General features: G+C 42.5%; 1 protein-coding gene across 1 annotated transcript in view; it reads right to left on the bottom strand.

Moving 5' to 3' along the window:
• GREB1L (GREB1 like retinoic acid receptor coactivator) overlaps positions 1-23,755 on the bottom strand; it is a 61,985-nt gene that overhangs the window by 4,277 nt on the left and 33,953 nt on the right. The window contains exons 15-29 of the mRNA XM_086472582.1: positions 22,154-22,334; positions 20,637-20,829; positions 19,081-19,214; positions 16,558-16,897; positions 13,337-13,452; positions 12,719-12,963; positions 11,092-11,654; positions 10,494-10,596; positions 6,685-6,840; positions 6,343-6,482; positions 4,456-4,623; positions 3,922-4,126; positions 3,068-3,233; positions 1,934-2,161; positions 330-471 (exon numbers count right to left, since the gene is read on the bottom strand). Of these exons, the coding sequence (XP_086328708.1) occupies positions 330-471; positions 1,934-2,161; positions 3,068-3,233; positions 3,922-4,126; positions 4,456-4,623; positions 6,343-6,482; positions 6,685-6,840; positions 10,494-10,596; positions 11,092-11,654; positions 12,719-12,963; positions 13,337-13,452; positions 16,558-16,897; positions 19,081-19,214; positions 20,637-20,829; positions 22,154-22,334 (3,080 nt within the window). The remainder of the gene's footprint in view (positions 1-329; positions 472-1,933; positions 2,162-3,067; positions 3,234-3,921; positions 4,127-4,455; positions 4,624-6,342; positions 6,483-6,684; positions 6,841-10,493; positions 10,597-11,091; positions 11,655-12,718; positions 12,964-13,336; positions 13,453-16,557; positions 16,898-19,080; positions 19,215-20,636; positions 20,830-22,153; positions 22,335-23,755) is intronic.

Here is a 23,755-nt window from a genome sequence, read left to right as displayed (position 1 = left end):
CCTGCTTTTGATCAGAGCGTCTTTTGATCAGAGCGTATGTCTGCAAATCCTTCCTCTGTCAGAGATACCACTGGATAGCTAGACCAAATTGTTTCCAATCCCAGTCCTTCTTCTAATAGATTAGGAGGATTATTGTTAGTCATTTTTAATTAGCAAAATATTTATTATTTTCTGTTTCTGATGTGGCAGCCCTACCATGGACTAGGCCATGAATGTCAGATGTCAAATAAGCATGAAAAAGCAGAAAAGGCTAAAGAACTCATCATTTCTAGGGGAAACAGGTCCTGATTTTACCCTTTATGGATGACAGAGCACACATCCACACTCACCACGATTTTTGGCTTGACGACAAAGTCCTTTTGTCCTCCAACCTGGATATGTTTCTTCATGACGCTGAAGTTGTTGAAGCGGCAGATGAGCAGGCCGCTGCTGTTCGTCCGCAGATTAAAATCTACATCTTCACAGAAATACCTGCACGTTGAACACAAGATCAGCAAAGCAGCTGCGTGGCTGCTGTGCGCGAACGAGCATTCGCACACCCGCTGCTGAAGCGCACTGGAAGGGGCTCAGCAGAGTTTTGTGAGACCATCTGACACGGCGCCGATACAAATTCCCTACAGAGCTCTGAAGACTCCTTCCTTCAGTGAGCTCCTGGTGCAGGAAAGCTACTTCTGGTCACCTTAAGGCCAAACAAGTCTTCACTTCTCAGTGCACCTGTATGCTCCTTCCCATACAGCTCGGGCTAGCCCTCTCCTCCTCACCATGCACTGGCATCAATCAGTTCCTCCCCACCCTTTCCTTTTTCCTCCCCCCCACCCCTTCTTTTTAGTTCTTTTTTTATACGTATTTTAGAACAGAGAGAAGCTCTGCAGTGACCAACCTCCATCCCTGAACAAGCCAGCTCTGTATGACATTTTTTCATGAACTAGAATCAGGGGCTAAATGTGGCTTTGACAAGTATTTGGCTACGGGAGAGAAAGCAGCTGAGAAGTAATGCTTGTCCTGGGCTATTTACAGCGCAATTGCTCGCTTCCGTGGGCTGATTCCCATCTCATGATTCAACCAGCCAGAACATGTGAACATCAAGAGCTCTGGAAGCCACACCAGACCCTGGCTTGCACTGGCAGGCTACAATTCCCCACTCGAATACACGGGATCCCTGAAAACAGCAGCAGGAGACCAGGGTGAGATGCCCCAGGGCCAGCCTGCGGCTGGCAGAGACAGGGTTTGTTCTAAACTCACTGGGCCGGGGAGGGGCGGAGTTGGATGTTGCTTCAGGCTGTGATGAGAACTAGCCGTAAAGTCCCAGGATACCAGTGCTTTATTGCAAAGGCTTCAGGGTGGAGTTAGGTGAGGAGGGAAAAAATAGGGAAGGAAATAGTGGAAAGTTATTTATTCATCTGTTTTTACTGCAAACCCAAGCGGCAACACGGAGGATAGCCAACTGGGAAATGCAAGGAATCCCTCCTCATACTGACATCGCAACGGCCCAGCCATTTCCTATAGTCCTGTTCTTGGCCACGCAACGGGCTCCTCCTCTCACAGAGGCACTCTGGAAGCTCCACGCTCTTCCTGTGACTGGTGTCATTTTGGCTTCTTTTGTCTGGTTTTGGTCTCCCTGTTACTTTTTTCTCCTGAAGTTTCTTCTTTCCCCCCTCTTTTCAGTCCTCTGTAGTCCTCCTTTGCCCTTCCCTCATGATCTCTCTCTCCGAGGTTTTTTGGCTGATGATAAGTTTATTTCGATGCCTTATTCATTCAGATGCAACGTATATCACTCTGTGTTTTCCTTTTGGGATTGTGCGCTCATTACCTTGGACATCTTCCTATTTATCTCACAGCATTCAGAAATACAGTGACAAGATTCTTATCATGCCAGCATATTATTTTACCACGAGTGTGTATGTGTGTATATATATATATGTATTTAGCCTACCTGTTTAGATCATATTGCACATTCTGGGTCAGGTCTATGTTGAGCAGTATAAAGTCACGCACGTGGCACCTGGAGAACGGAGCCTTTGCTTTCCTGGCATTCAGCTTGCTGTTCCACTTCTGAACACCCAGTATTGCATAATGAACAATTTTGGGGGTGGCTTCAATGTGTTGAAGGACGCTTTTCAGAGACACGTTCTTGCTGGAACCCCCAGGCTCCAGGGACTGGCTGCAAAACATGATCATACACAACTTGCAAACATAGCTCGTTATTTCTCTATAACATATACTGCATATATACACACGTACGTGTATACAAAGGACCACAAAAATCCATTAACAATTGGGAGTGTTTACTCTAGATGCTGTAAAAATAGACACATAAATGCAGACTTTTTAAACAATAGCCAACTAATCTTATCCCATCAATTTAGTCACTAGAAGAAAATGGGCCTTTCAGCAGAATAAGGTCTCACACAGCAATTTAGAAATGGAAAAGGAATTGCCTTACGCACCATTTCTGGAAGGCTGTTTTCTCCATAATGGACAGCGTAAGTGCTGAGAAGGGCAAGAGCTTAATGCCTTCTAAAAAGCTAAAGCTCCCAAAAGAAACTACTTTCATTGAGAAACATAAATTGAATCAAAACAAATCAGGGAAGTGACATATTGAGAAATCACTCAAATAGTCACTAAAAGCAAGAATGGCTTTAGGCAAAGAACAAGCACAAGCCGAGGTTTGTTGATGGTACTGACTGTGGGACATGGATGTCAGGGTAGAGCCGGGTAGAAATGCAACAGCAGGAGGTTGGATGTTGGTGGTCAACCAGACAAATCTACTGCCTTCCTACTGCTCTGAGGGAAAGAGCGGATTTTTTGCCTTTCAGACAATATATCTAATGTCTAAGTGCACAGTTCCTGGGCTACCTGAATAATAACTGAGTGAATAACAACCTCTGTGAGGCCCTTTGGACAGGCAGCCTGGCGTCACTGCATCGCAGCCACTGCCCAAGGCTGCTTTTGCTTAGCGACATTTCGAGCATGTCACCAGCAGCTCCACCTGCCCCACTTTTCCAGGTGTCTGGTCTCTCACACCCTGTCAGATGCGCAGGGACCCCAGCGCTGGGTGGGGACTTACCTCGACTGTTCATGGATGCTGTGCATGTTCCACAAGACGCAGGAATCGTCCATGACCACGATGAACGGCCACACACACTGGCGCTTGACTCCCAGTTCCTCCAAGCGGTTTCGTTCCAGTTCTAGGTTGTGGTAGGAAAGTTCCTTAATAAGAAACCTGGCAGCACCTGAAAATACCATAAAGACGTACAGAGATCTCTCTTAGGCTTTGTCTCTGTCTTCTCCCAGAGAAAGGCTGCACGAACACCTGCAGTCATTACCCTTTATGAACTTGGTGCTCATAATATCTTAGTTTAAATAGTCCCTTTTTCAGGGTGAGTAGATCTAAAAGGCAGACACCAAGAAGACTGGACCTTTTAAGAGACTCTGCAGAACATGATTTTGTGGGCATTAATAAAGTAACTTGAACCAAGAAGGGGCTGAGATGCTAGAACTGAAGCCACTTAAAACCTCTTGCAGGAAAAGCTCAGCATCCATGAAAATGACGTCCAAAGTTCAAGCCCGCCATGTTCAGCTGCAGCGAAAATTTGGCTTCAGCTAACTAAAAAAGTTGACATTTGAAAAATCATGGGTAAAATGTCTAGAATGAGCATTCACAGAGCAAGGCTGAGTAAAATGAGTGAATGTGGCCTATAACCCCCCAGATATTGAATCGAGAGGGCAGCGATCAATACAAACACACACTCCACGTCCCCAACAGCAGCTCTGGCGCATCACTCCTTTGTGCGGACACTGCTGTTACTATCACAGCCCAAGCGTGAGGAGCTGCTGCAATGTTTCCTTCCACACCATGATCCCCATTGTCCAACACGGATTTTAACACCTTCACAGCAACGCATTGATGGTGTTTCTTACCAACGCCAGCATTGTTGAACGTGCCTGGCAGGACAAGCATGATGTGGTTGGGCCAGTATTTACGGTAGAGCGGCATTTCGTACTCCTTGACTACAAGGAGGTGAAGGTGGCTGATGCCTTCCATGGCATGGTAGAGGTTCAACAGTCCATGTTCATGACGTCCACTTGATGGAGTGAAGATAGGACTCTTGACTGCATTCAAATTCTGCCGGAACAGGAGATATTTTGGCAACATTAGGTAAAAAACAGGTTATTCCTGATACAGATTTTTGTTTATTTATTCTTTATACTGGATTTAAAATTATTGATTATTGCAACACATATGAACTGGACACTAGGAATGCAAAAAGGGATGATTGTCCTCACCAACTCCAGTTCTAAGGACAGTCAGGCAAGAATTCTGCAAAGGACTTTAAATCAAAAACAAAACAGGGGAAAAAAAAAAAAACCACAGCCAACCATCATTAATTTGCAAATGTACATCAAGTTGACGGCACGCAGCGTCCGCAGCCAGCAGATGGGTGAGCGCAGCACACGCACCTTGTCAGAAACGAGCGGGAGACGCATGCTTTCCAGATGTTTTCCCTGCTTGCTGAAGACAAAATGGTTCTCTTTGGACTTGGGGATTATAAAATGCAGTTGAACCTCTTCTCCTAGCATCGAGGATGAGAACGTGAACGCGTGCAGAGTGGAGTCAGATATCTGTATACAAAACAAAAAAAAAGATTGGCAAGCTGGTAGCACATAAGGAGTATATGGTAACCTGCCCTTGCAGGCACAGTACTGGAAGCCGTCAGAGAAGAACATCCAAACCATTCTGTTTCAGTAACTGAAGTTAACTCGATTGTATCCTCATTTTCCTTTACCATAAACCGCATTACTTCGGCATGTAACTGGCCCTGCAATTAAAGGAACCAGTTTTCTGTACCAGAAATGTTCTTTGGCCAAAGTGGCCTCTTCTGAAGTCCATTTGAGTTGGAATTTGTTTGTCAGTATTTACAAGGAGAAGTGAAAAATGTATAAGCTAGGAAACAAACTGTCCAAACAAATTTTGCCCAAAGATTCACAGCGCAGTGTAGTGTGTGGGAGCGCCTCCACGGCAGAAGGCACTGCCATTCGGGCACCTCAGCAGCAGCGTGGCTCCGTTGGCGTGGTGTTTTTCCTGTGGCAGTACTCTCCTAAGCAGCTAAGCAACCAAAGCAGACCACACCATTAACAAAGCTATGAAGAATTCGGGTGAGCTTAAGTTTGCACAGTGCTTCGCTGAACCATACTAAGTGCACCCAGAGTGCCTATGTACCTGGTAAGATCCACCCTACAGAAGCATCTGTCTTACTACAAGGTCAAATCATTTACTTTCAGCAATGAGCTGTGTATAATCTTTGCTAAAGAACTGAAATAATTAGCCTAAGTAAAGATGAAAAATGAAAGGGGCTTTATTTAGGTTCTCTTAAAGCATTCAAGAATCTCGCTTCCTTCTCGCTTGCTATCCCACGGCTCCCCTTTGGATGTGCAATTTCTCCAAGTTCAGTTATCACACTTCTCTATACACAACTCACGCTTGCACACACAAGTAAATGTTTGTCTTTGTTACTACTCGTTACGTTTGACCACACGCACAAAGGTGAGTGGAGGGAACAACAGATGTCCTTTGGGCGGACTGGCTCGTGTCAACGTACTTAATGAAGCATGAGGTTTAGATCAGGCCTGCCAGTGCGGCTCCGAGGTAACTGACATTGTACCTTGCTGGGTCAGTGTGTTGATGCTGTGAGAGCTTCATAGCAAGCTGTTGGAAAAGATTAGCAAGCAAAGAAAGAACCATTGGAGATAAGGAACTTCCAAGTAAACTTGTTCTGGTGGTGAAGAAATAATGTCTGAGTGTTAACCGGGAATAATCTTACCTGCCAGCCTCCTCCGAGCAAAACTGTTTGTTTTAGAGATCAAAAGTTTTTTAACTAAAGAGTTAAAAATGATCATTTTTGCCCACTGACTTGTAAGCTACTGCTGAGAAGCACGCAGTTACACACAAAGGGAGGAAAGAAGCAGGCCTTCCAGTCTCCCATCGCAGCAGCAGATGGCTGCCATTTAGGCAAGACAAACATCTCTCTTAATTCTACAGTCCTCTCCCACGAGGTACTGTGAACCCTCCGGGCAGGCTGAACAAGGCTTTGGTTTGAGACAACCAGTCACAATATTCACCCTTTGTCAGAGGCAGCTGGAGAGGAGAACTGCTCATGCAGAACGCAGCAGACACAGTTGATGCTCCAGTGTCTGTAGCTCAGTATCTCCCCTGAGAACGGAAGAATTAAACAATTCCATCTCAGGGAAGGTGAAAGCATGAGTCCTGAGACCAGAGCGGTACGCCTGGAGAGACCACAGAAAAATCAAGGATGCAGTTTACCCTTGGACCTTGACACCAACCTGCACGGCAGGATTAATGTCCATATACTGATGGCACTGCTCACAGTGATGGAACGTATTGTAAGCTGCATATTTAGTCAGCATCATGGACACAGTCTCCCTTTTCTTAGGTTCCTCTGGTTTTGTTTCTTTGCCTGTTTCTGTGCACAAAGAAAAGGAGTAACAGAAATTTTGAGTGTTAAAAACCAGAGACTTTGATCTCAGTAACAATTGTGAAGAACACACAAGTTGTTTTGTTCCATTTTGGAGATTAAAGGCTCTCGTGAACTCATGTGTTCAACCGAACCAATAAAAACTAATTATTTGTAGGAAAGTATCCCTAGAAACCTACGTTTTACTTACCTTGTTTCACTCTGGAGAGTTGTTCTGTGTATACGGAACTTATAGTTCTGTACTTGGGGTCATGTACGCTCATGTCAAAAGACATTTTGCTGAAGATCTCAATGTCCGGCCAGTGGTCATTGCTAGATTGAGTAATTTCACTGTTTTCTGTATGATCTGCAACAACACACTTCAGGTAAGCAGTATCACATACCCACTGAATGGTGTCTATGTGATGTTTGCTGATTTACAACAGCACAGAAAGTCACACAGGTGCCCCCCCCCCAGACAGACATCTCTGAACATCATAAATACTACCCAAATTGAAACTATAATCCACACAAAGCCATTTCAAAGAAATGGCAATTCCTTGGAAACTGCGTGCAGGCAAAGGAGCCTCATAGGTATCTTTCTGCTCTGCTCCTCATCAAGCTGCTGAGGTATAAATAACTCTGGTTTAAGCATGAAATGCTCAGTCTGAAACGCACAGACTCTATCTGTGCAGAAGATACAGGTTTAGTCTCCAGCCTCTCTGTGGTGGAAGCATTGGGTAAACGAGAAGCAACAGTGTCCAAAAGCAGAAGGATAAAAGCAATGAGAAAAAGGCTGGCTAAAATTATGAACCAGTAGCTGGTGGTACATGATAAAGGCAGTAGAAGACACATTCCTGTTAGAGAATGGGACGTGGGCAGCAAGGATCAACTGGAACTTCTTTGCTTTGACCCAACAGAGATAAGTCTAAAGTAGAAAACGAAGCGTAAGTAATGGGAACATTAGAAAGCACTGCCCAAAGAGAACAACCTTGGAGAGCAGCTTGGGCATGGGTCGGTTCGGTTTGAAACGAGATGGAAGAACACACAGAAGTGTGTAATTGAGGTTGCTGATTTTAGAAAAGCAAATCCAGATGAAACGAAGGTTGGGTCTACAGAGAAGCACGTGCTCACCCTACCCTGACTGATGCAACAGGACGTGAGCCAGCAGCAGGTCAGAGGCCACTGACCTCACCGGCACAGCGTTACGCTCACATTAATACACGCCGCCGGTCAGGTGAGGGGTATTAGTTTATCCATACAGACAAATCCTGAGGAAATTCTCTCTAAGTCAGCTGGCCTAAGGAAACCAGGGACTTGCCTATGAATGAAGCTTGAACTTCTTGGAATTGCAGTCGCCAAACAACCAGTAACCAGCACACCAAGCAAAATAAAACAGCAGGAGGAAGGGGCTTCAGAGGGACTACATCAAAAAGGACACCAAGAACGAGCAAAGCCCATGAGGAATGGAAAAGGCTCACCAGTGAATGAAGTTTTGTCCCAAATGTCAACAAGTGTGAGATAAAATAAGCTTTGCCAAACGTCAAGCTGAGGTGGACCTCAGAAAAGTGCATGAAAACAAATAACAATTTTCCTTCCTGTATCACTTCGACTATATAAATTAAAATAATTTCTTTAATTTTCTTTTTAATTTGATGATTAGATTTTCAAGGGCATAAAAGGTTTACTATAAGCCAAGATAGAAACAAAACTAACAGCCTGATACACACTCAAAACAGAGAGAAAGAACAGCCTTCATGTCCATTTCCTGAAAGATCAGTTACGTGGAATCAGGCAGCAGACCGATTTCAATGCAAGCATAGCACATCTGTCACCACCATTTGAGAGGAGACACAGTCATCTACGGAGCTCTGGGTCCATTACTCTGACCTTGGTAATATTCAAGACTGGGGGAGGGTGAAGGAAATAATTAAAGATATTGAAGTAAATGAAAAATGTAATAAAATGCAACAGGGGTTGACCAAAGAAATCCCGTGTCCCTTTCACTCTACAGCTACGATATGTCTATTTCTCTGAACAAAGGAAACACAATGCATCTTATCCTTCTGGACTTAAGTATTTGATATGATACTATATGACAAACTATTAACACAGCTGAAGAAAATGGAGACAGTGAATGGTCTGTAAGTTGGAAAAGTTGATTAAACAGAAGATGGCAGCATGTAGCATCATAAACATTAAGGCAGATGGAGATTACCAGGCAAGTTAAAAGATCAGTAGAGGGGCACGCTATTGAATATTTTCAGTAATGTCACCAACTCAAAAAAAAACTGGCTTAAGTTTGCTGGTGGCACACTCCAAAAGTCATTGTCAACACAGAGAAGGAATCAAAGATCATCCAAAAGGAACTCAATCCAGAAAGAATACAATTTTCAATTCCAAAACTGTAACAACAGAAACCGGGTTGATATTTAACAGAAAAAATACGAGTCATATGTACAATCAAGGGCTGATAACAAACATTTCTGCAGCAGGTTGGGAGCACCTTGGTTGGAAATGACCAAGTGGCGGAGGAACCACCAGTACAAGCTACGTGTCGGTGCCAGTGAAACGGGAGGATGGAAGAGACCAGTGCAATCGTAGGTTTCATCAGTCACAGGGCTCTCAGTGGGGGCAGGGGAAAACACAAGCTGTTGTATGCCGGGTCGGCGAAACATCCCGCAGAACACCAGTCAGTCCTGGTCACCCACGTACCAGACGGGCAAGTTGAAAACAGATGTGCAGGTACGAGCTACGAAACCAATACGGAGAATCGTTTGTGAGGACCCTGTATGAAGACCCAGGCTACCTTGGTGAGTGCTGAGAGAGGTAAGATTGCCGCCTGACCACACCATAGGAGCAAACATCAGAGAAGAGAAAAAGAATTTTAATTTAAATTAGTATTTTCTTTAGTCCCAAAAAGAATGTTTCTAATTGGGACAGGAACATCTTTGGGTGAAAGAATGAAATAATATTTTCAATCATCAGAACACCAGGGCTCTGGAAAAGCATTCCAACAGAAGTAGTGGTAGCAAAAAAGCCACAGCCAAAAAACCCCAAACAAAACAAACTGCTCTTCTGATGGAGTTCCACGCATTCCTGGTAGGGGCGTGACACGTTGCTGCGATCACAACAGGCCAGATGGCATGACGCAGAACTTCTCGGTTATTTTGATATTTCATCCTAAGTTTCTGGGATACTTTAGTTCAAATAATGAGAGAATAACAGCTGCAAAATCTCTAAATAAAAGGAAAATACTTTTTTTCTTTTTTCATTTCCTAGCACTTTCTGAGCAGAAATACAAATTAGTCTTCTCAAAGGTTCGACAGCAACTACATTTTCAGGATTCCAGTCTAATGGTCATGAGATTTATGCACCATGGAGTTATCTTCACTACAAAACCACGTAGTTATATAAAGAACACCCTGAAGAGGACTAATTTTTGAAAGGGTTTGTGCTTCTCAAGGCAAAGTCCTGCCACAATAGTTAATGGATCTGTGAGATCTGACAAACGAGCACAAATCCAAAGAGGGTCCCCCTCCCCTTTTTCCTCAGCATAAGATCTCTAAATTGCAGACAGAAGACAGCCTTACTGAAAATTGGTATTTAGTTTATAAATAACCATAAATAATAGTGATGTTTTGGCCTGAAACAAAATACTCTTAAACATCCTGTCTGCTTAAAAGCAGCCAGTGCTTAAAAACTAGCAAGGAGAGATAACATGGGCAGATGTTGCCCATTTCTGGGCAGTTTTGTGTTCACTTTCATTTTAGTGCTATCCAAGTATATAAATACAAAATAAATTTGATAGTTCTCAGCTAAGCCAAATATAAAATTTTCATTTTTATTGATCTATATTGAAATACATGCAGAGGCCTACAGTAAGTCTAGCTGCACACTAATGGACAGGACAAGGGGAAAGTGTAATTTATAGTCTTTCCATGAACCTAAAAAGTTGTCACTGCTGAATAATCCATAACAGAGGCTCTTTACACCACGTATTGACTACTAAATACTTACTGGCATTAATCTCTTCTTCATCGTACACATCCACTTCCAGCAACCGGATCAGCATGCGGAAGAGGATCCTTAGGAACTGCAAGTACGAGCCAGTCTTTCCCACCTGAGCCAGAGATGGAAAAAAGTCCAAATCCCAACTCAGACTAATGCGAAGGAAGGATATGCTTCAGATAAATGCCTTTGGGCCTACCCCTTTCTAGCTGTGCCTGAAAACATAACCAGATGTAATACTCCCCCTGATGCTGAACAGTATTACAAAATTGTTTTGTAAGCACAACCTGGCCCACAGCCCGAATCGCTTTTGCACGGAGGGACATCAGCAGCGATAACTGCTTCTCTACACACATGCTCATGGCAATTTTGTGCCCAGTGCCATCCACACCTATTTCATTTAGGCTAAAACAGGACATACGGCATCACCCATGCGCTCCTTAAACACTTGCAGCACGGACTTAACCTTGAAATTCAACTGATTTTTGACCTCGAAATACATCACTGCGTGCAACCTTGCAGGGTGCCTTTACAGTACATTCTCCAGTCCTCATCATTGGTCCTCTCATCCTGCTAATAAGGCAAGAGGAAGGAACTGTTCTCTTACTTGCGGTGGTCCTGTCAAAAGCAGCCGCCTGGGGTGAAAACTCCTCGAGCCAGACGTCTCACCCTGACTGCTGAAGTCCGCGTGGTGCTGTCGGGCTGTCGTCCACTGCCTGTAGTAGAGAGACTGCTCTTTGCTGTTCATGTCCTTGTGAAGCAGAGGCCTCAGCGAGCTCAGCCAAGACACGTCAGCGTGAGGCAGGAGGGAAGAGGAGGAAGGCAAATTCCCACTTTTCTGCGCGCTCAGGAGGCAGTAGGCAGCCTTTGACAGGATGACGATGCGTGGCAGCGCGGCGCGGAGGGCCTTGCTGTCTTTGGCCGAATGGGCAGGCCACCGAAACGTCTGGGAGACCGAAGACAGGGATGACAGTTTTGAAGTGGTGCTACTCGCCATCTGGTTACCCAGGAAGTCGCATTCTTGTTTCAGGGTCTCGCCAGCTGGGAGACTGGGGTAAGTTCCCTCATCTACGGAGCTGTGCGCCACAGTCTGAAAATTAAGCGAAGGAGCTTGCTTCTGAGACTTGTCTGCAGCACTCGAGGAGCTCACGCCGTTGTCTGCCAGGGAACCTGGGGAAACAGAGCAGACAATGAACAGATACTGGCTGACATAAGAAAATGTAAAGAAATCATTAACTCATTTGATGTATGGGACAATCCTAACCTTCAAATACTTCTGTTCAGTGAGCACTGCTGGGCAAGCTCATCATGTGGCTTTGGGCAGTGTTTCACCATTTAAAAAGAAGTCACTGACACCTATCTTTCTCTCTTGCTGTGGAGGCAACACCTCTTCTCTTACGGTTCAAACACAAGTGTCCCAAACCCAAATGACTGCTAAGCTCCATACGTTAACCACCATTCCCCATCTGGGATTTGGAATTTGATGGTACAGCCTTCTGAAATTCAAGTATAAGACACCACTATGTACATAGATCGATTTGGCACTCCTTCCCACGGGGAACAGAACATTCATTTCACTGCAACTTTAATATGAACTGGGCTACGCTCCCTCCTTCACACCAGTCAGGTTCAGTTCATGCATGAGAAGATCTGGGCTATAGCAAAGGTCCGGTTCAGCTGTCTTAATACCTCAAACTCGTAGGGAAACAAAGGGAAGGACCCAGAAATGTCTGAGGAATGCAAGGAAGGGCAGGCCTGGTGGGAGATGGTGTTCCACCGATGCCTGAAGAGCCAGGGCAAGACTCAGCCATTCTGTTGGTCTTGGCAAGGAGGCAAATATCCATCCTCACCCACAGCTACCCACGCAGTTACAGAACATTTTTCTATTCCTAAAATGTTATACTATCCATTTCTACTCTCGAGTTTTCAGATCTTTTCAGGATCTACCAGAGGAAATTAGTAACAAATGTGAAACGTTAAGTTTAAAAATAAAATCCACAAGGGACTCTTAACTATGGCATATCATCCTCCCACTGCAACACCATCCCCTCTTAGCTGTACACAGGCAAATTGCTCACTGTGGAAAGAATCTGCTACTAGCATTTAATTGCCTAGCTTGCAGCAGGATAGAGCTAAGCAACTCACATTTGACTAAACATCTCAATGTTTGCATTCAAGTTCCAACGACACAGGAACGAAGACTTGTTTTTGAGAGCAACAGCAGAATAACTGACCTGAGGTTCCAGTGACAGCACTGCTATTACTCTGGGGTCGGTCCAAGTCTATCAACAGTTCATCAGAGTCATTCTCACTACCATTAGCCTTCTCATGCTCCTTCTCACTAAGGTCAAGAGCTACAATAGGCCCTTGAATTGCCTCCTTCGAGACGTAACAGCATGCCAGGCCTACTTCTTGCTCTAATGCAGTCCGAGTTAAGTAGCTTGAGTCAATTAGTCGAAGGTCACAGTATTTCAATGACCTAGAAAACCCAACCCAAGAAAAAAGAAAGTTTTGTTTTCTCTGACTTTGAAGAGCACTCCCAATCTTTAATTGCTTATTAAATATTCATTAATAATTTTATTAGGCAGTAAATATAACATGATTTTAAAATATTCAGCACGTAAGTTATGCTCCTTGGCATTTTACACAGACATTCAGTGACCCACACAGTAGAGTAGCGTTACTTGTCACAAACCACACTTGCCAAAATTTTAAACCGTTCCCAAATAAAGTCTAAAACACTTTTTTGAGGAAAAAATAGCCAGATGGTATCAAACCACTTATCCATCCCCCGATTTATCTACACACACCATATTGCAAGAACAACCATATTGCAAGAGTAACAACAGCACCTGGGGAAAGTTTCTCCTAGAGGGTCCTTGCCAGTTAGAATAACAATGCAAGGTAGACCTTCCAAATCCTGATAGGTGCGAGGGATCCAGTCATCCTGCTCATTTCCCCTCCATGCCTGTGAACAGAGAAACTTCCAGTCACATTTAAACGACACCTTCTAAACCTCCACCTGCTGTTTCGGTTTTGTTTTGTTTTGCTTCTCTCCCAGCTCCTGCTTTTTCTCTGTATACAGAGTTCGCTTACCCAACCGCCAACAAGAAGGAGACCTTAGGTACAGGCATGCATTTTCTTCGGGTACCAAAGTGTTAGCCAAGCATTATATGCACAGAAAAAGGATGCATAGCATGTGTTATTCAGTGCTGGAAACATACACCTGGTGTAGTATTAGTGTGGCCTGTCAGAGAAAAATGCAGTTGATGCTTTCGATTTCAAGCTGGTAATTGATGTAAAGCTAAAGTAAGACCTTCAAGTAAAGTATGAAAACTACTCCATGATCCTCAAATATTTGCTTAATTATTCTATATAATGAAGCATTGCATGAAAGAAAAAAAAAGTTCCCTTTCACTGGAGGTAATCCCACAAGAAAGGACTCCTTACCTACAGTCTACCAAGGCCCTAGACCACAAAACTGTACCATTTTCCCTTAACACTGGAAAGGCTGGTAGCATCAGTCCCATGTCCTTACACCCTTCGGTCCCCTTTGTTCCGTGGAGCTTACTGAACCCGGCTGAGCCCATTTGTGTTCTCTGTGTTGGATGCAGCCTCCTAAAAACACTGTTCTATCTTGAGCAACAATATCTTTCTCGTTGTGTTGCACAGTGCCCAGACTTCCAGATGCATGGTCGAATATTTGACCAAGAAAGGCATGAGCATTCTACAGCAACTGTTAAAAGGGCGTAAAGCTAAAAGACTCGGAGAGTTTCACTTAGAAAGAAAGCAAGCCGTTCTATCTCCACAAACACTCAAATTGTATTATATAAAGCCGAAATGCAGAAATGCAGGTTCATGTCCAGCCATTCCTGTCAATACATTATGGGTACCGCCAGGAAAACGGACAACACAGCCTGTAAGATCACTGACCAGTCAAGACAGGATGGGTCAGCAGAGAAGCTCTTTCCATATAACCCAGAGACTTCTCATTTCCATGTTGATCAGACATTAAGGTCTCTCCAGACAAGGAAATGAAGCCCTAATGGTTACAGAATCATCAGAGCTACAGCATATTGCCGTGCTGGAAAAAGTTTTTCCTTCTTTCTCATTACTAATGGACAAAATCAGTTCTGGAGAAGACTTTCCTAGCCAAGGCACAGAATCTACTTTGCTGAGTCATGACAGCAAGCCGAACCACTCAAACTACGCATTAAAAATAATATAAATATCTTACACTCTCAGCACAAATGTGCAAGACAATGAGACACAGCTCTCTTGAGAGAGCAACAAGACTTACGCAAGCTTTGTGGAAAACATACCATGCAAGAACCCTTCTATCTTGAATTCCCTCTTGCTTCTTCTAGTCTCAACCTGCACCCTTGACCTGTTCTCTCCTCACCCTTCCTCCTCCCCAGAAATGCCATGCTTTATGAGTAATCTTCTCAGGTAGATGAAGGGGATTGAAAGGAAGGACTCACTAGTGGATCAGTGACTCAGCATGCTGTTTGACCTTTTGGAAACTTCCACTGACCCCCCCCCCCCCTCCCCCCCCCGATTATTTTTTTCTTAGCTTCGGAAGAGCACAATTTAGAGTAATTATTCCCCTTTTCTGCTGTGGCTCTATTCTCTTTCCCTAGTCATGCTTTCTTTCCCCTGCGGATTTCTGCATCCTCTGTATAACATGTTCACAGAAAAAAAAATTATTTCTCCAACTGCCTAACAACGTTTACTGGCTCAGTAAAGCAGCCTCGGCAACAGAGAGATATTTTCTGGCTTGGCAGGGTTAGTCTGGCTGTGTTATCCTGCCTCTCCAACAATGGAAGTTTCTGTGAAAGTGCATGGCTAGAAAATGAAATAGGGGAAAACAGATACAAAGCTGATACAAGCCTAGAATCCTGCATCTTTGTTTACTCCAGAAAAGCATCTTATGTTGTGGGGGAGAGGAATAAGAACTATCTAGAAGTTTCTTCATTTTCTGCCTGATTGAATTCCTCTATTTCACATCAATGGCTATATGGATATTCACCTGCAACAGCTTCACACTCAATCCTGATCCTCACTAAAGGCCTCACAGGTTGCTCGAGCACTGTGTAAAGGCTGCAGCCCTTTGTAGCAAATATATAAAGAAGCCCTTCACAGGACTCACAGTCCAGAATGGTTTAAGGTTGGAATTAACACCTAGTCAAAAAACCCAGCAGCAGAGAGCTGCTATCTCACGTTGTTTTCTCCTTCGTGACTACTGCTTTCCTCTCTCCTCTCTCCTGCTGCAGACAAGGTTTGAGAAGCAGAGGTGGTACCTTCTTGATTATTTTATTTGCTTTGGTTGTAGGTGAGCTCTTTAAGAAGGGCTCACAAAACTCACTCCTTTTCTGTGTGATTTTGAATGCACGGTATAACTCACGGTAGAAATGGAAAATTAGTATCTCTGTGAGGCTTAGAGCAAGGATCAGGACAGATAACGAGAATTGCTTTCAGGCTGGTACCTAAGGCAGGCAATCCATTTCCCTTTGTTCAATGTAGTGAGACTAATTTGGGAAGTGGGTTTGGTTAGTTGAACCATGCTCTTACACATGCATGCAGAAGTTTAGCTTGGTGCATATATGCTGTGCAAGAGGCTTACAGCGTGCCGCAGTTTAAGAAAAGAAGTCTACGCAAACAGAATACTTTACCAGTTATCAGAAGGGCAGAAGATGGACGGACAGAGCAGACAACAGACACTGGACAGACAGATAAGTTGGTGGAAAGAATTAGTTTGCCTAAGGAGGTCTGAGCTCTGCTTTCTGAGATTCAGAGATGAAACCTATTTAACCCATGCTGTTATTCCACTTTAACAAGAGAGATAACATCCAGTGCTTGACTTCGTGCACCAATAACAGCTCAATTTTCTTCAAGTTTCTGAATCATTTGTGCTCATCAAAAGTACAGTAAACTTCCATGGAGACAGATACAGAACATGCACCCTTTTCCTATAGAATAATTAACCTATAAACACGTGGGAATGAACGCAAAATGTGTACGACAGCCAGATGACTACAACGGGCACACAAAGAAATATTTAGTTTCTGCTAACCTTCAACCGTGTCACAAAGTGTTTTGCGACAGTAAGCTCTGAGGCAGGATTCCCAAGGAGGATCTCAAAACGATACTGCAGACCTAACTTGTCTCTTACTTCTTGTAACCTCTCCTTGGCCAGCATGGCTAGCTGCACAGACGGCACCCTAATGACGAGCATGTGGCCACAGCCATTCTTATCCTTCCCTGGAGAGGTGATAAGGTCATCCATTATGCTGAGTGTTTCGGGGGTGCTGTGATCTCTTAGTGAGGCCATGGTTGTGAGAGCCATCAGAGCTTGGGAATACTGCTGAATGAGAAGGTAGCAGCGAATCACCATGCTGTGCAGCCGGGGGTACCTTTGAGGAGATACAGTTCTGCATTAGCACATGCAAAATCACAGCAATGTCTGAAAAATAACCAAAACCCAGGACCATCTGATGTAGAAACCATTTTTTTCTGTAGTGCTTAAAGAATGAAGCCTTTGATTTCCACAGACAATAATTCTGCACAAAATCTGGGTTTTAAGTAAATGCACGTAACAGTGCAAATACGGAAGACAGAGCCAAGTTCTGTGCTCAAGGAACTGGAATTATAAACTTCTGTTACCTTCATTTGGGCCAGAATTTCAGCCAAAGGTCTTTAACTTGATGAAGCTACAGATCATCTCAGATCCAGTTCATTTCAAGAGCACAGGGTAATAATTGCTTTGCTCTCCACAAGTTGTTTTTTTTTTTTCCTACAAACCTGGGGGATCATCGCTGCTTCAAGTCATTTGTGAGAGAAGTATTTCATAATTTCACATCTCTCAACCTCTCACCAGAAAGTCAGACTGGGATGGCTGGCTCTGAGCCAAATCTGAACTTCCATTTTGCCTTTGAACTCACATAGCCAACGTTTCTTTCTAGTTACAGCTATATGCAATGACAACAGATACAAACTCACAAAGTAAAATGCTAAGAAAAAATAAACTGAAACCTAACGCAAGCAAAAAATGTACCGTATTTCTAGACATTCCACGTGAGTTCACTCACCACCATAATACAGGAAAAAACTACACTATTATGCCTTAAGTGCTAGTCTTGCACAACAGAAGTTCAAATGACAAACAACTAAAATTTCCAAATTTCTCAGGTCTCATTCTTGAGTAATTTAATAGATGAAATGGGTTCCCTATGAATAAAATTTTCTGTCTGTCTTTAACCAGTACAGTAGCTCGCTCTATATACCATAAGCCGGTCATTAAATCAATAAATTTTTAAACCACTTTTTATTCCTCCTCCCATTGAAGTACCTACTGCACTTCTGCTACTAAAACAAATGGATCCTTTTTTATAATGCCAAAACGACTGCAATGTTTTCAGACTTGTAAGCATGTATGGCTCACCCACCCAGAGAGAATAACCCAGTTTCTTGAAAAGAGAGGCTAAACCGATAAACTGTGATGCAAAAGCATATCGTGGCGCCAAGGTAGAGGTTCACCTCCCATCAATTTCTAGTCTTACCCTAACCTCAATATCAGGGTTGTATTTGCACATGCACTAATCCTCCTTCATCCTTTTCCCCATCCACATGTTAAGAACAGAAAGACAGCAATAGTGACCACTATCCCTTCCACTGGACGTGACCAGAAAGCCTGTAAGAAGCCTAAAGAGCTGACATATTGTTAACTCACCTTATTATCATCACATTTATTACTTACATATTTGTAGATAATAACAAATATTAAGCATTAATGATGCACTTAATTATTCATTTATGTTGCTAATTTAACACATTTGATACTGTATTCTACTCAATAAATATAGTTACATTTACAATTATACTGATCTAAATAACATCGGAAAAACAGTACTGAAGACAGAACAATCCTCTTCTAGTAAACATGAAAATACAATGAAAACTTTAGCATGAACTATTATAAGGGATCCGTCCTGCTGATTCCCAGAATAAATTAACTCCACATTGCTGGAAATGACAGTAGTGCCTGCATTCCTGTAACGTCCACGTTTAATAACATCATGGATATGTGCTATGGAAGTAGCTTGTTCAGGCAGCTGCAGGGTACTAATAAGCCACTTTCAGGCTCTGAGCTGCAGGAAGCAAAAAGACAGGCAACTAATAAGATAACAAAAATGATGTTTTGAAACGATGTCCCTCACCTGGGCCACCACTCTGACAAATCTGCTGGCAATCCTAACAACAGAGACACCAGAGATGGTGAGGTATGAAATCTCTGGTACCTTCTTGGCTTAGTGAGGGCTGAGCCAAAAGAAGACAGAGGTCCAAGAGACGTCCAGCTGAGCCTGGACCGCTGCTGAATGGACCTAATCTAGTCTATAAACAAATTTTAAGGATATCCCCTCGTTCTTCAACAGCACTAAATCTGTTACAAAAATAAAAATTGCACATACTTCACAGATTCCAAGAACGACACCAAAGGCCATCATGTCTCCATCTCCCTGTGGTGGGGCTCACAAATGTATCTGTATGCTTAAGATCCCAATTAAGCAGCATCCCAAGCTCCCATGTGACTATTTACCTTTCTAAAAGTGTGTTGACCATTTTTTCAAAGGTTTCATCACATCTCAAAAGGGGACTTGTGACTCCCCATTGGAGGGATTTGCTGTATTCATTCAAACCAAAGTACAGCTTGTCTTCACCTGCTGCGTCGTCCTGTTCCATACAGAGATAGCAAAAGCATAAGGAAAACTGGAACCAATTTTAATTTCTTTTGTCATTTAAAAAAATAAGTGGAAAGTATTTTCTGAAGCAAAGTATCCTTTCTTTTCATTAATTCTCCCTCAGTGATCCTACTTGTTTCAAAGAATACAATAAAACGTAAATTGTTTTTTACTTAACTTATAATTTGCCTACAGCTAGGAAAGACAGATGTAGGTCCTTGCAAATTTTTCAATATATCTCCTACCTGTGACTGCAGGAGCTTTCTAGAATCCTGCTAATTATTTTCTGACCCACTATCTCTGGCTTTATATCTACTGACAACTGTTATTTCTATTTAAAGCAGAATCAGAAAACAGAAGGATTATTAATTTCCAAAATTCTTCTTGATTGTCAGATTCTACACATCTCTAATGGCAATCAGAAACGAACAATTTCTTTGCCAGAATGTAAATCTGCAGACAGCAATCAGAATATTTGCTGCCTCAGATTTCATGAGGCCTTTGCTGGAAGCACAGCACAGTCTCCAGTGCCTTTACATCACCAGTAATCACTAGGAATGTAATTAATCACACACAGTCTCCCCCTTTTTTTTTTTTTTTCTTTTTTTTTTTTTTTTTTTTAAATCAGAAGCCTGAAAGTTGCTGATTTTTTTTACTTTTGGGAAACAAAAAATCGTCTAGACCATTTTACAGAAGGTCACCACACTGACTTATGTTATCAGTCAACCAAAAAGCAAACTTTAAATATTCATTCACTCCCTCATTTCCACCATCCTGTTTGACTTTAACTATTTTTTACAGCTACCAATTTAAGATGCTTTACAGACACCAATGGTCCACTCCACACAATAAAGTCAAATACCAAACAAGGAATAGGAGAAATGACTATTTTTAAAGCAGATTTAGCCAAAACATCCTCAGAACCAGCTGTCTGAAATGGTGAAAAAAGGGAACAGTGCAAAACGTTGAACAGACTTTCCCCCCCCTTCTCTGCACAACGACAGCACCTACTACACCACGACTTAACCTAGCACACCACTTTTTTTAGTACCAAAGGAGTAACGAACAGATTTGACAGACTACGTGACATATAAGCAAGAGTCCGACTGCTTGAAAATGGAAAGCCATCTCCAGAGCTTTATGGCACGTCTGCATAGCTTTGTCTGGCCAGAGCGTGGAAAGTAATTTCTCATACTACATGACTGGACAAAGACATCTGAGCAGTTCCTGGGCCTCAATGCCAATGCTACCTGTACCGTCAGCATCCCAGGGCTACGTATCTGGAGCCTGAGAGAACAAACTCCAGCAGAGTTAGGAAATTCTAACAATTTTCTTTAATGTGCATCTGCGAGATTCCCTGAGGCGTGAAGCCCACATTAAAATTCACAGTTAAAATGAACAATTAAACACTTACCACAGTGTCAAATTGTATCCAATGTACCTCATTGCTAGAGCTGATCCTGGACTGCTGCGTTTGCAAGGCATAAGGAAAAGAGCTGACCTGAAGAACAAGGAGGTTGAATGCTTCAAGGACCTCCCTGCAATTAATAACTCTATCAGCCAGACCATGACTAGGCTCACCATGTGACAGGGAACTTGAAATGGCACTGCAGAAATAAGAATGCAAAGAATTGCCTTACTGACATCCTGAGATTCAACGGATTACTCGCTTCCTGCAGAAAAATCTCCAACTGATCATGGCACTGAGAATCACAGCTCAAAAACCTCTTTGGAAGGGTGAAAGATGTCAAAACCATGGGAGTGTTCTCTGTGGGTAGATTCAGGCAACAGAGGGAAAAAACCTAAACAAAGGACCGAAATCTGATGACAGTAAGAAGGTGCATCAGTGTACCAACTTAAAAGAGCACTGGATGGAGGAAATAAAAAACAAGCCAAAGCTGATGAAAACACTCTCACTGAGAAACGCTGTTGCATGAGATGCAGGGTTAGCACATAGTAACAATTTTACAAAATCCAGTGGATTTTCCAGCCTGAAACAACATATTTCTAAAAGACTGGGGAACTTCATAGTCTCCTGATGTCCACATTTTGAGCTCCTGAATTATCTTTGCCTCCAGGATATTCAGGGATTCCAAATTCGGTGTACAGCAAAGACAGTAACAAAAATGTGACGGTGGGGATAAGGAAGGAAGGATGTTGCTTTTATCTATTTTCAGCTGCCCTTCAAGGAAAATACTTTGCTCATTATAACACTGATATTCAGATGAACCCCACAGCCTTACGCACCATGTCTAAATCATGTTAAGATTTTTCTCCTCCGTTTACTCATGGAAGAAGAGCAGAACAATTAGCTTTAGTTATTTATTTTTTTCCCATCGTAAAGTTGTCATTCAGTGTGAAGAAATTTTTCTGCACGTGTGTATGTGGTGTTGTGTTCAGCTCTAACGCTGACCAGATTCGACACCGCTGTTTTTTAAATCCTTTTCTTACAGTAGCTAGGGTGTTTTTCAGATGATGCAAAGAATTAAATGTCTGTAAGCCTTCTTATATTAAAACCAACACTATCATCAAGGATAAAAACATGAACTAAAACGTAAGTGGCTTGTGAACATGGGACAGATTTGGGTTCAAACAGAGAAAAAGGGGCGGAATAGGAAAAAGACAAGAGAAACAAAGAAAGTTCCAAAATTCAGCCCTTTTCCCTGGACTTCCATACCATAGCACTTACCCCTACAAACAGTCTTGTTAGGGATCAAAAAATCTGAAACTAGCCTCACCTGTCTTCAACTGAATCAGAATTAGTTAACAAATATCACCGGCAAGCAAAAAAGATGATTTCTGATTTTGAGGCACAAAATGTGTTAGGCCTAGAGAAAGCACTAGGTGTCTTAAGATGGTAAGTCTTTCGAAAAACCTAATGGAAAGATACTGGAAGAGGATGGCTTTCCTTTGGTAGATTGAGGCAGCTACCTTGTTAAGTCCACGTGGGCATTGTCATGAACCAGCACAAACAGCGTATAGGGATTCTGCTTCACTCGTCTCATGAAAACTTCAAATTTTGTTTGAATCTCATTGTCTAGTCGAACCACGTATTTCTCAGCTCTCTGATATGCTGTTCCATTGTCTTCTAGGCCCAAGTCCACAAGGACACCTGTCAGAAAGGAGAATGCAACAAAAATCTTTTCCTTTGAGCGCATCCAAAAATGAAGTGTAACAGTAGATTGCCACTTGTCCGCCAGTATCAGGATTAAGCCAAATCACTGAGGTACCCTAGAAAGAAGACAATTATCCAGATGCATTTTCTCTCACAATGGGGACTGAAACGTGCTTCTTGGCTTCTGGATTTCCTCCAAAAGTGCCTGAAGACCTTTCAAAGACTCGTATTACCAAAAAGAAAAAAAAAAAAACAAACAAAACTTCAGACCTCCATAAAAATTTCCAGATCAGTGCTCAGCTGGCTACACTCCGTGATCCTGTGCCAAACTTACCCACATTTAGGTAATATATTAATCCTGCTTGAGTCAGAAAAAGTTATCCTGACCTTTCCTTTCCAAAAAATGATAAATTTATATAAAACTGACTCTTACTAATATTACATCCTTTTTTTCATACCCTGCTTCAACATTACTGTCAATACAACCACTCTCCAGCAGTGTTTATAATGACAGATTGCCATCATATTCATAAAGCAGGCATGATGCAATGTATTTGGCTTTGAACACCATTTGAATTAAAGAAGCAGCAATAAGCCATTGTGAAATGTGGTCAACTATGTATTTGCCAGGGTCTTAATAATTAAAAAAAAATATTTTAAAAAGTAAAGTAAAAACCATTCACTTAAAAAAAAAAAGTTAAATCCTGCTAAGAGATATCAGAAAACCTCTGGTTTAGTGTAGCAGCAAATAAAGTACATAAAATGTCTGAAGAAACAAGGAATGGAACAAAACACCCCATAAAGATACGTTACAAAGAAAGAGAAACTTGTACTTCAAGTAACCTATTTTATTCTTTTCATTTTACTAGGAAATTGTGCAGAGAAAAAAATACAGAGATGGACTACAATATTGAGCAACATCAAGGCATACCTGCACAATGAAAAAGCGTGGGACTGTTTAGTTGACAGTAGAAAATAAGAAGTAAAAGAGCCAACACCTACACAAAACCACTCACAGACACATTACACCAGAAGCTCATATTCATGTCTTTCAAATGCAAATACAAGGGATTATTAGATAAAGCTGAAGGCAGAAAAAACTATCCTAAGGATTTCACTACTCCCAGATATTGGAGATCAAGAGCTAATAAGGACGAAACATCTATACAGATAGTCCTTAGTTCTATTAGACAGTCATTTTCTCCATGAAGAGACTCTTAGGCTTTTCTGGATACACGTCAGTCACTAACAGAGTGGGAAACAGAGGTCATTCTCAATGGAGGCATATTCCATAACCTATCCACTAAAGCTTTCTTGTTCCTCTTGAAGCATTTGGTGCCAGCCATGGTCAGACACAGAACCCCAGACAAGAAAACTCACCATCTGAATCCGCATGGCAATTATCGTGGGCCAACGTG

Source organism: Leptosomus discolor, chromosome 13 (assembly GCF_034619465.1).
Source record: "Leptosomus discolor isolate bLepDis1 chromosome 13, bLepDis1.hap2, whole genome shotgun sequence".
Lineage (NCBI taxonomy): Eukaryota > Metazoa > Chordata > Aves > Leptosomiformes > Leptosomidae > Leptosomus > Leptosomus discolor.
The sequence above is the reverse complement of the archived record's forward strand: the minus strand, read 5'-3'. Positions and strand labels throughout refer to the sequence as shown.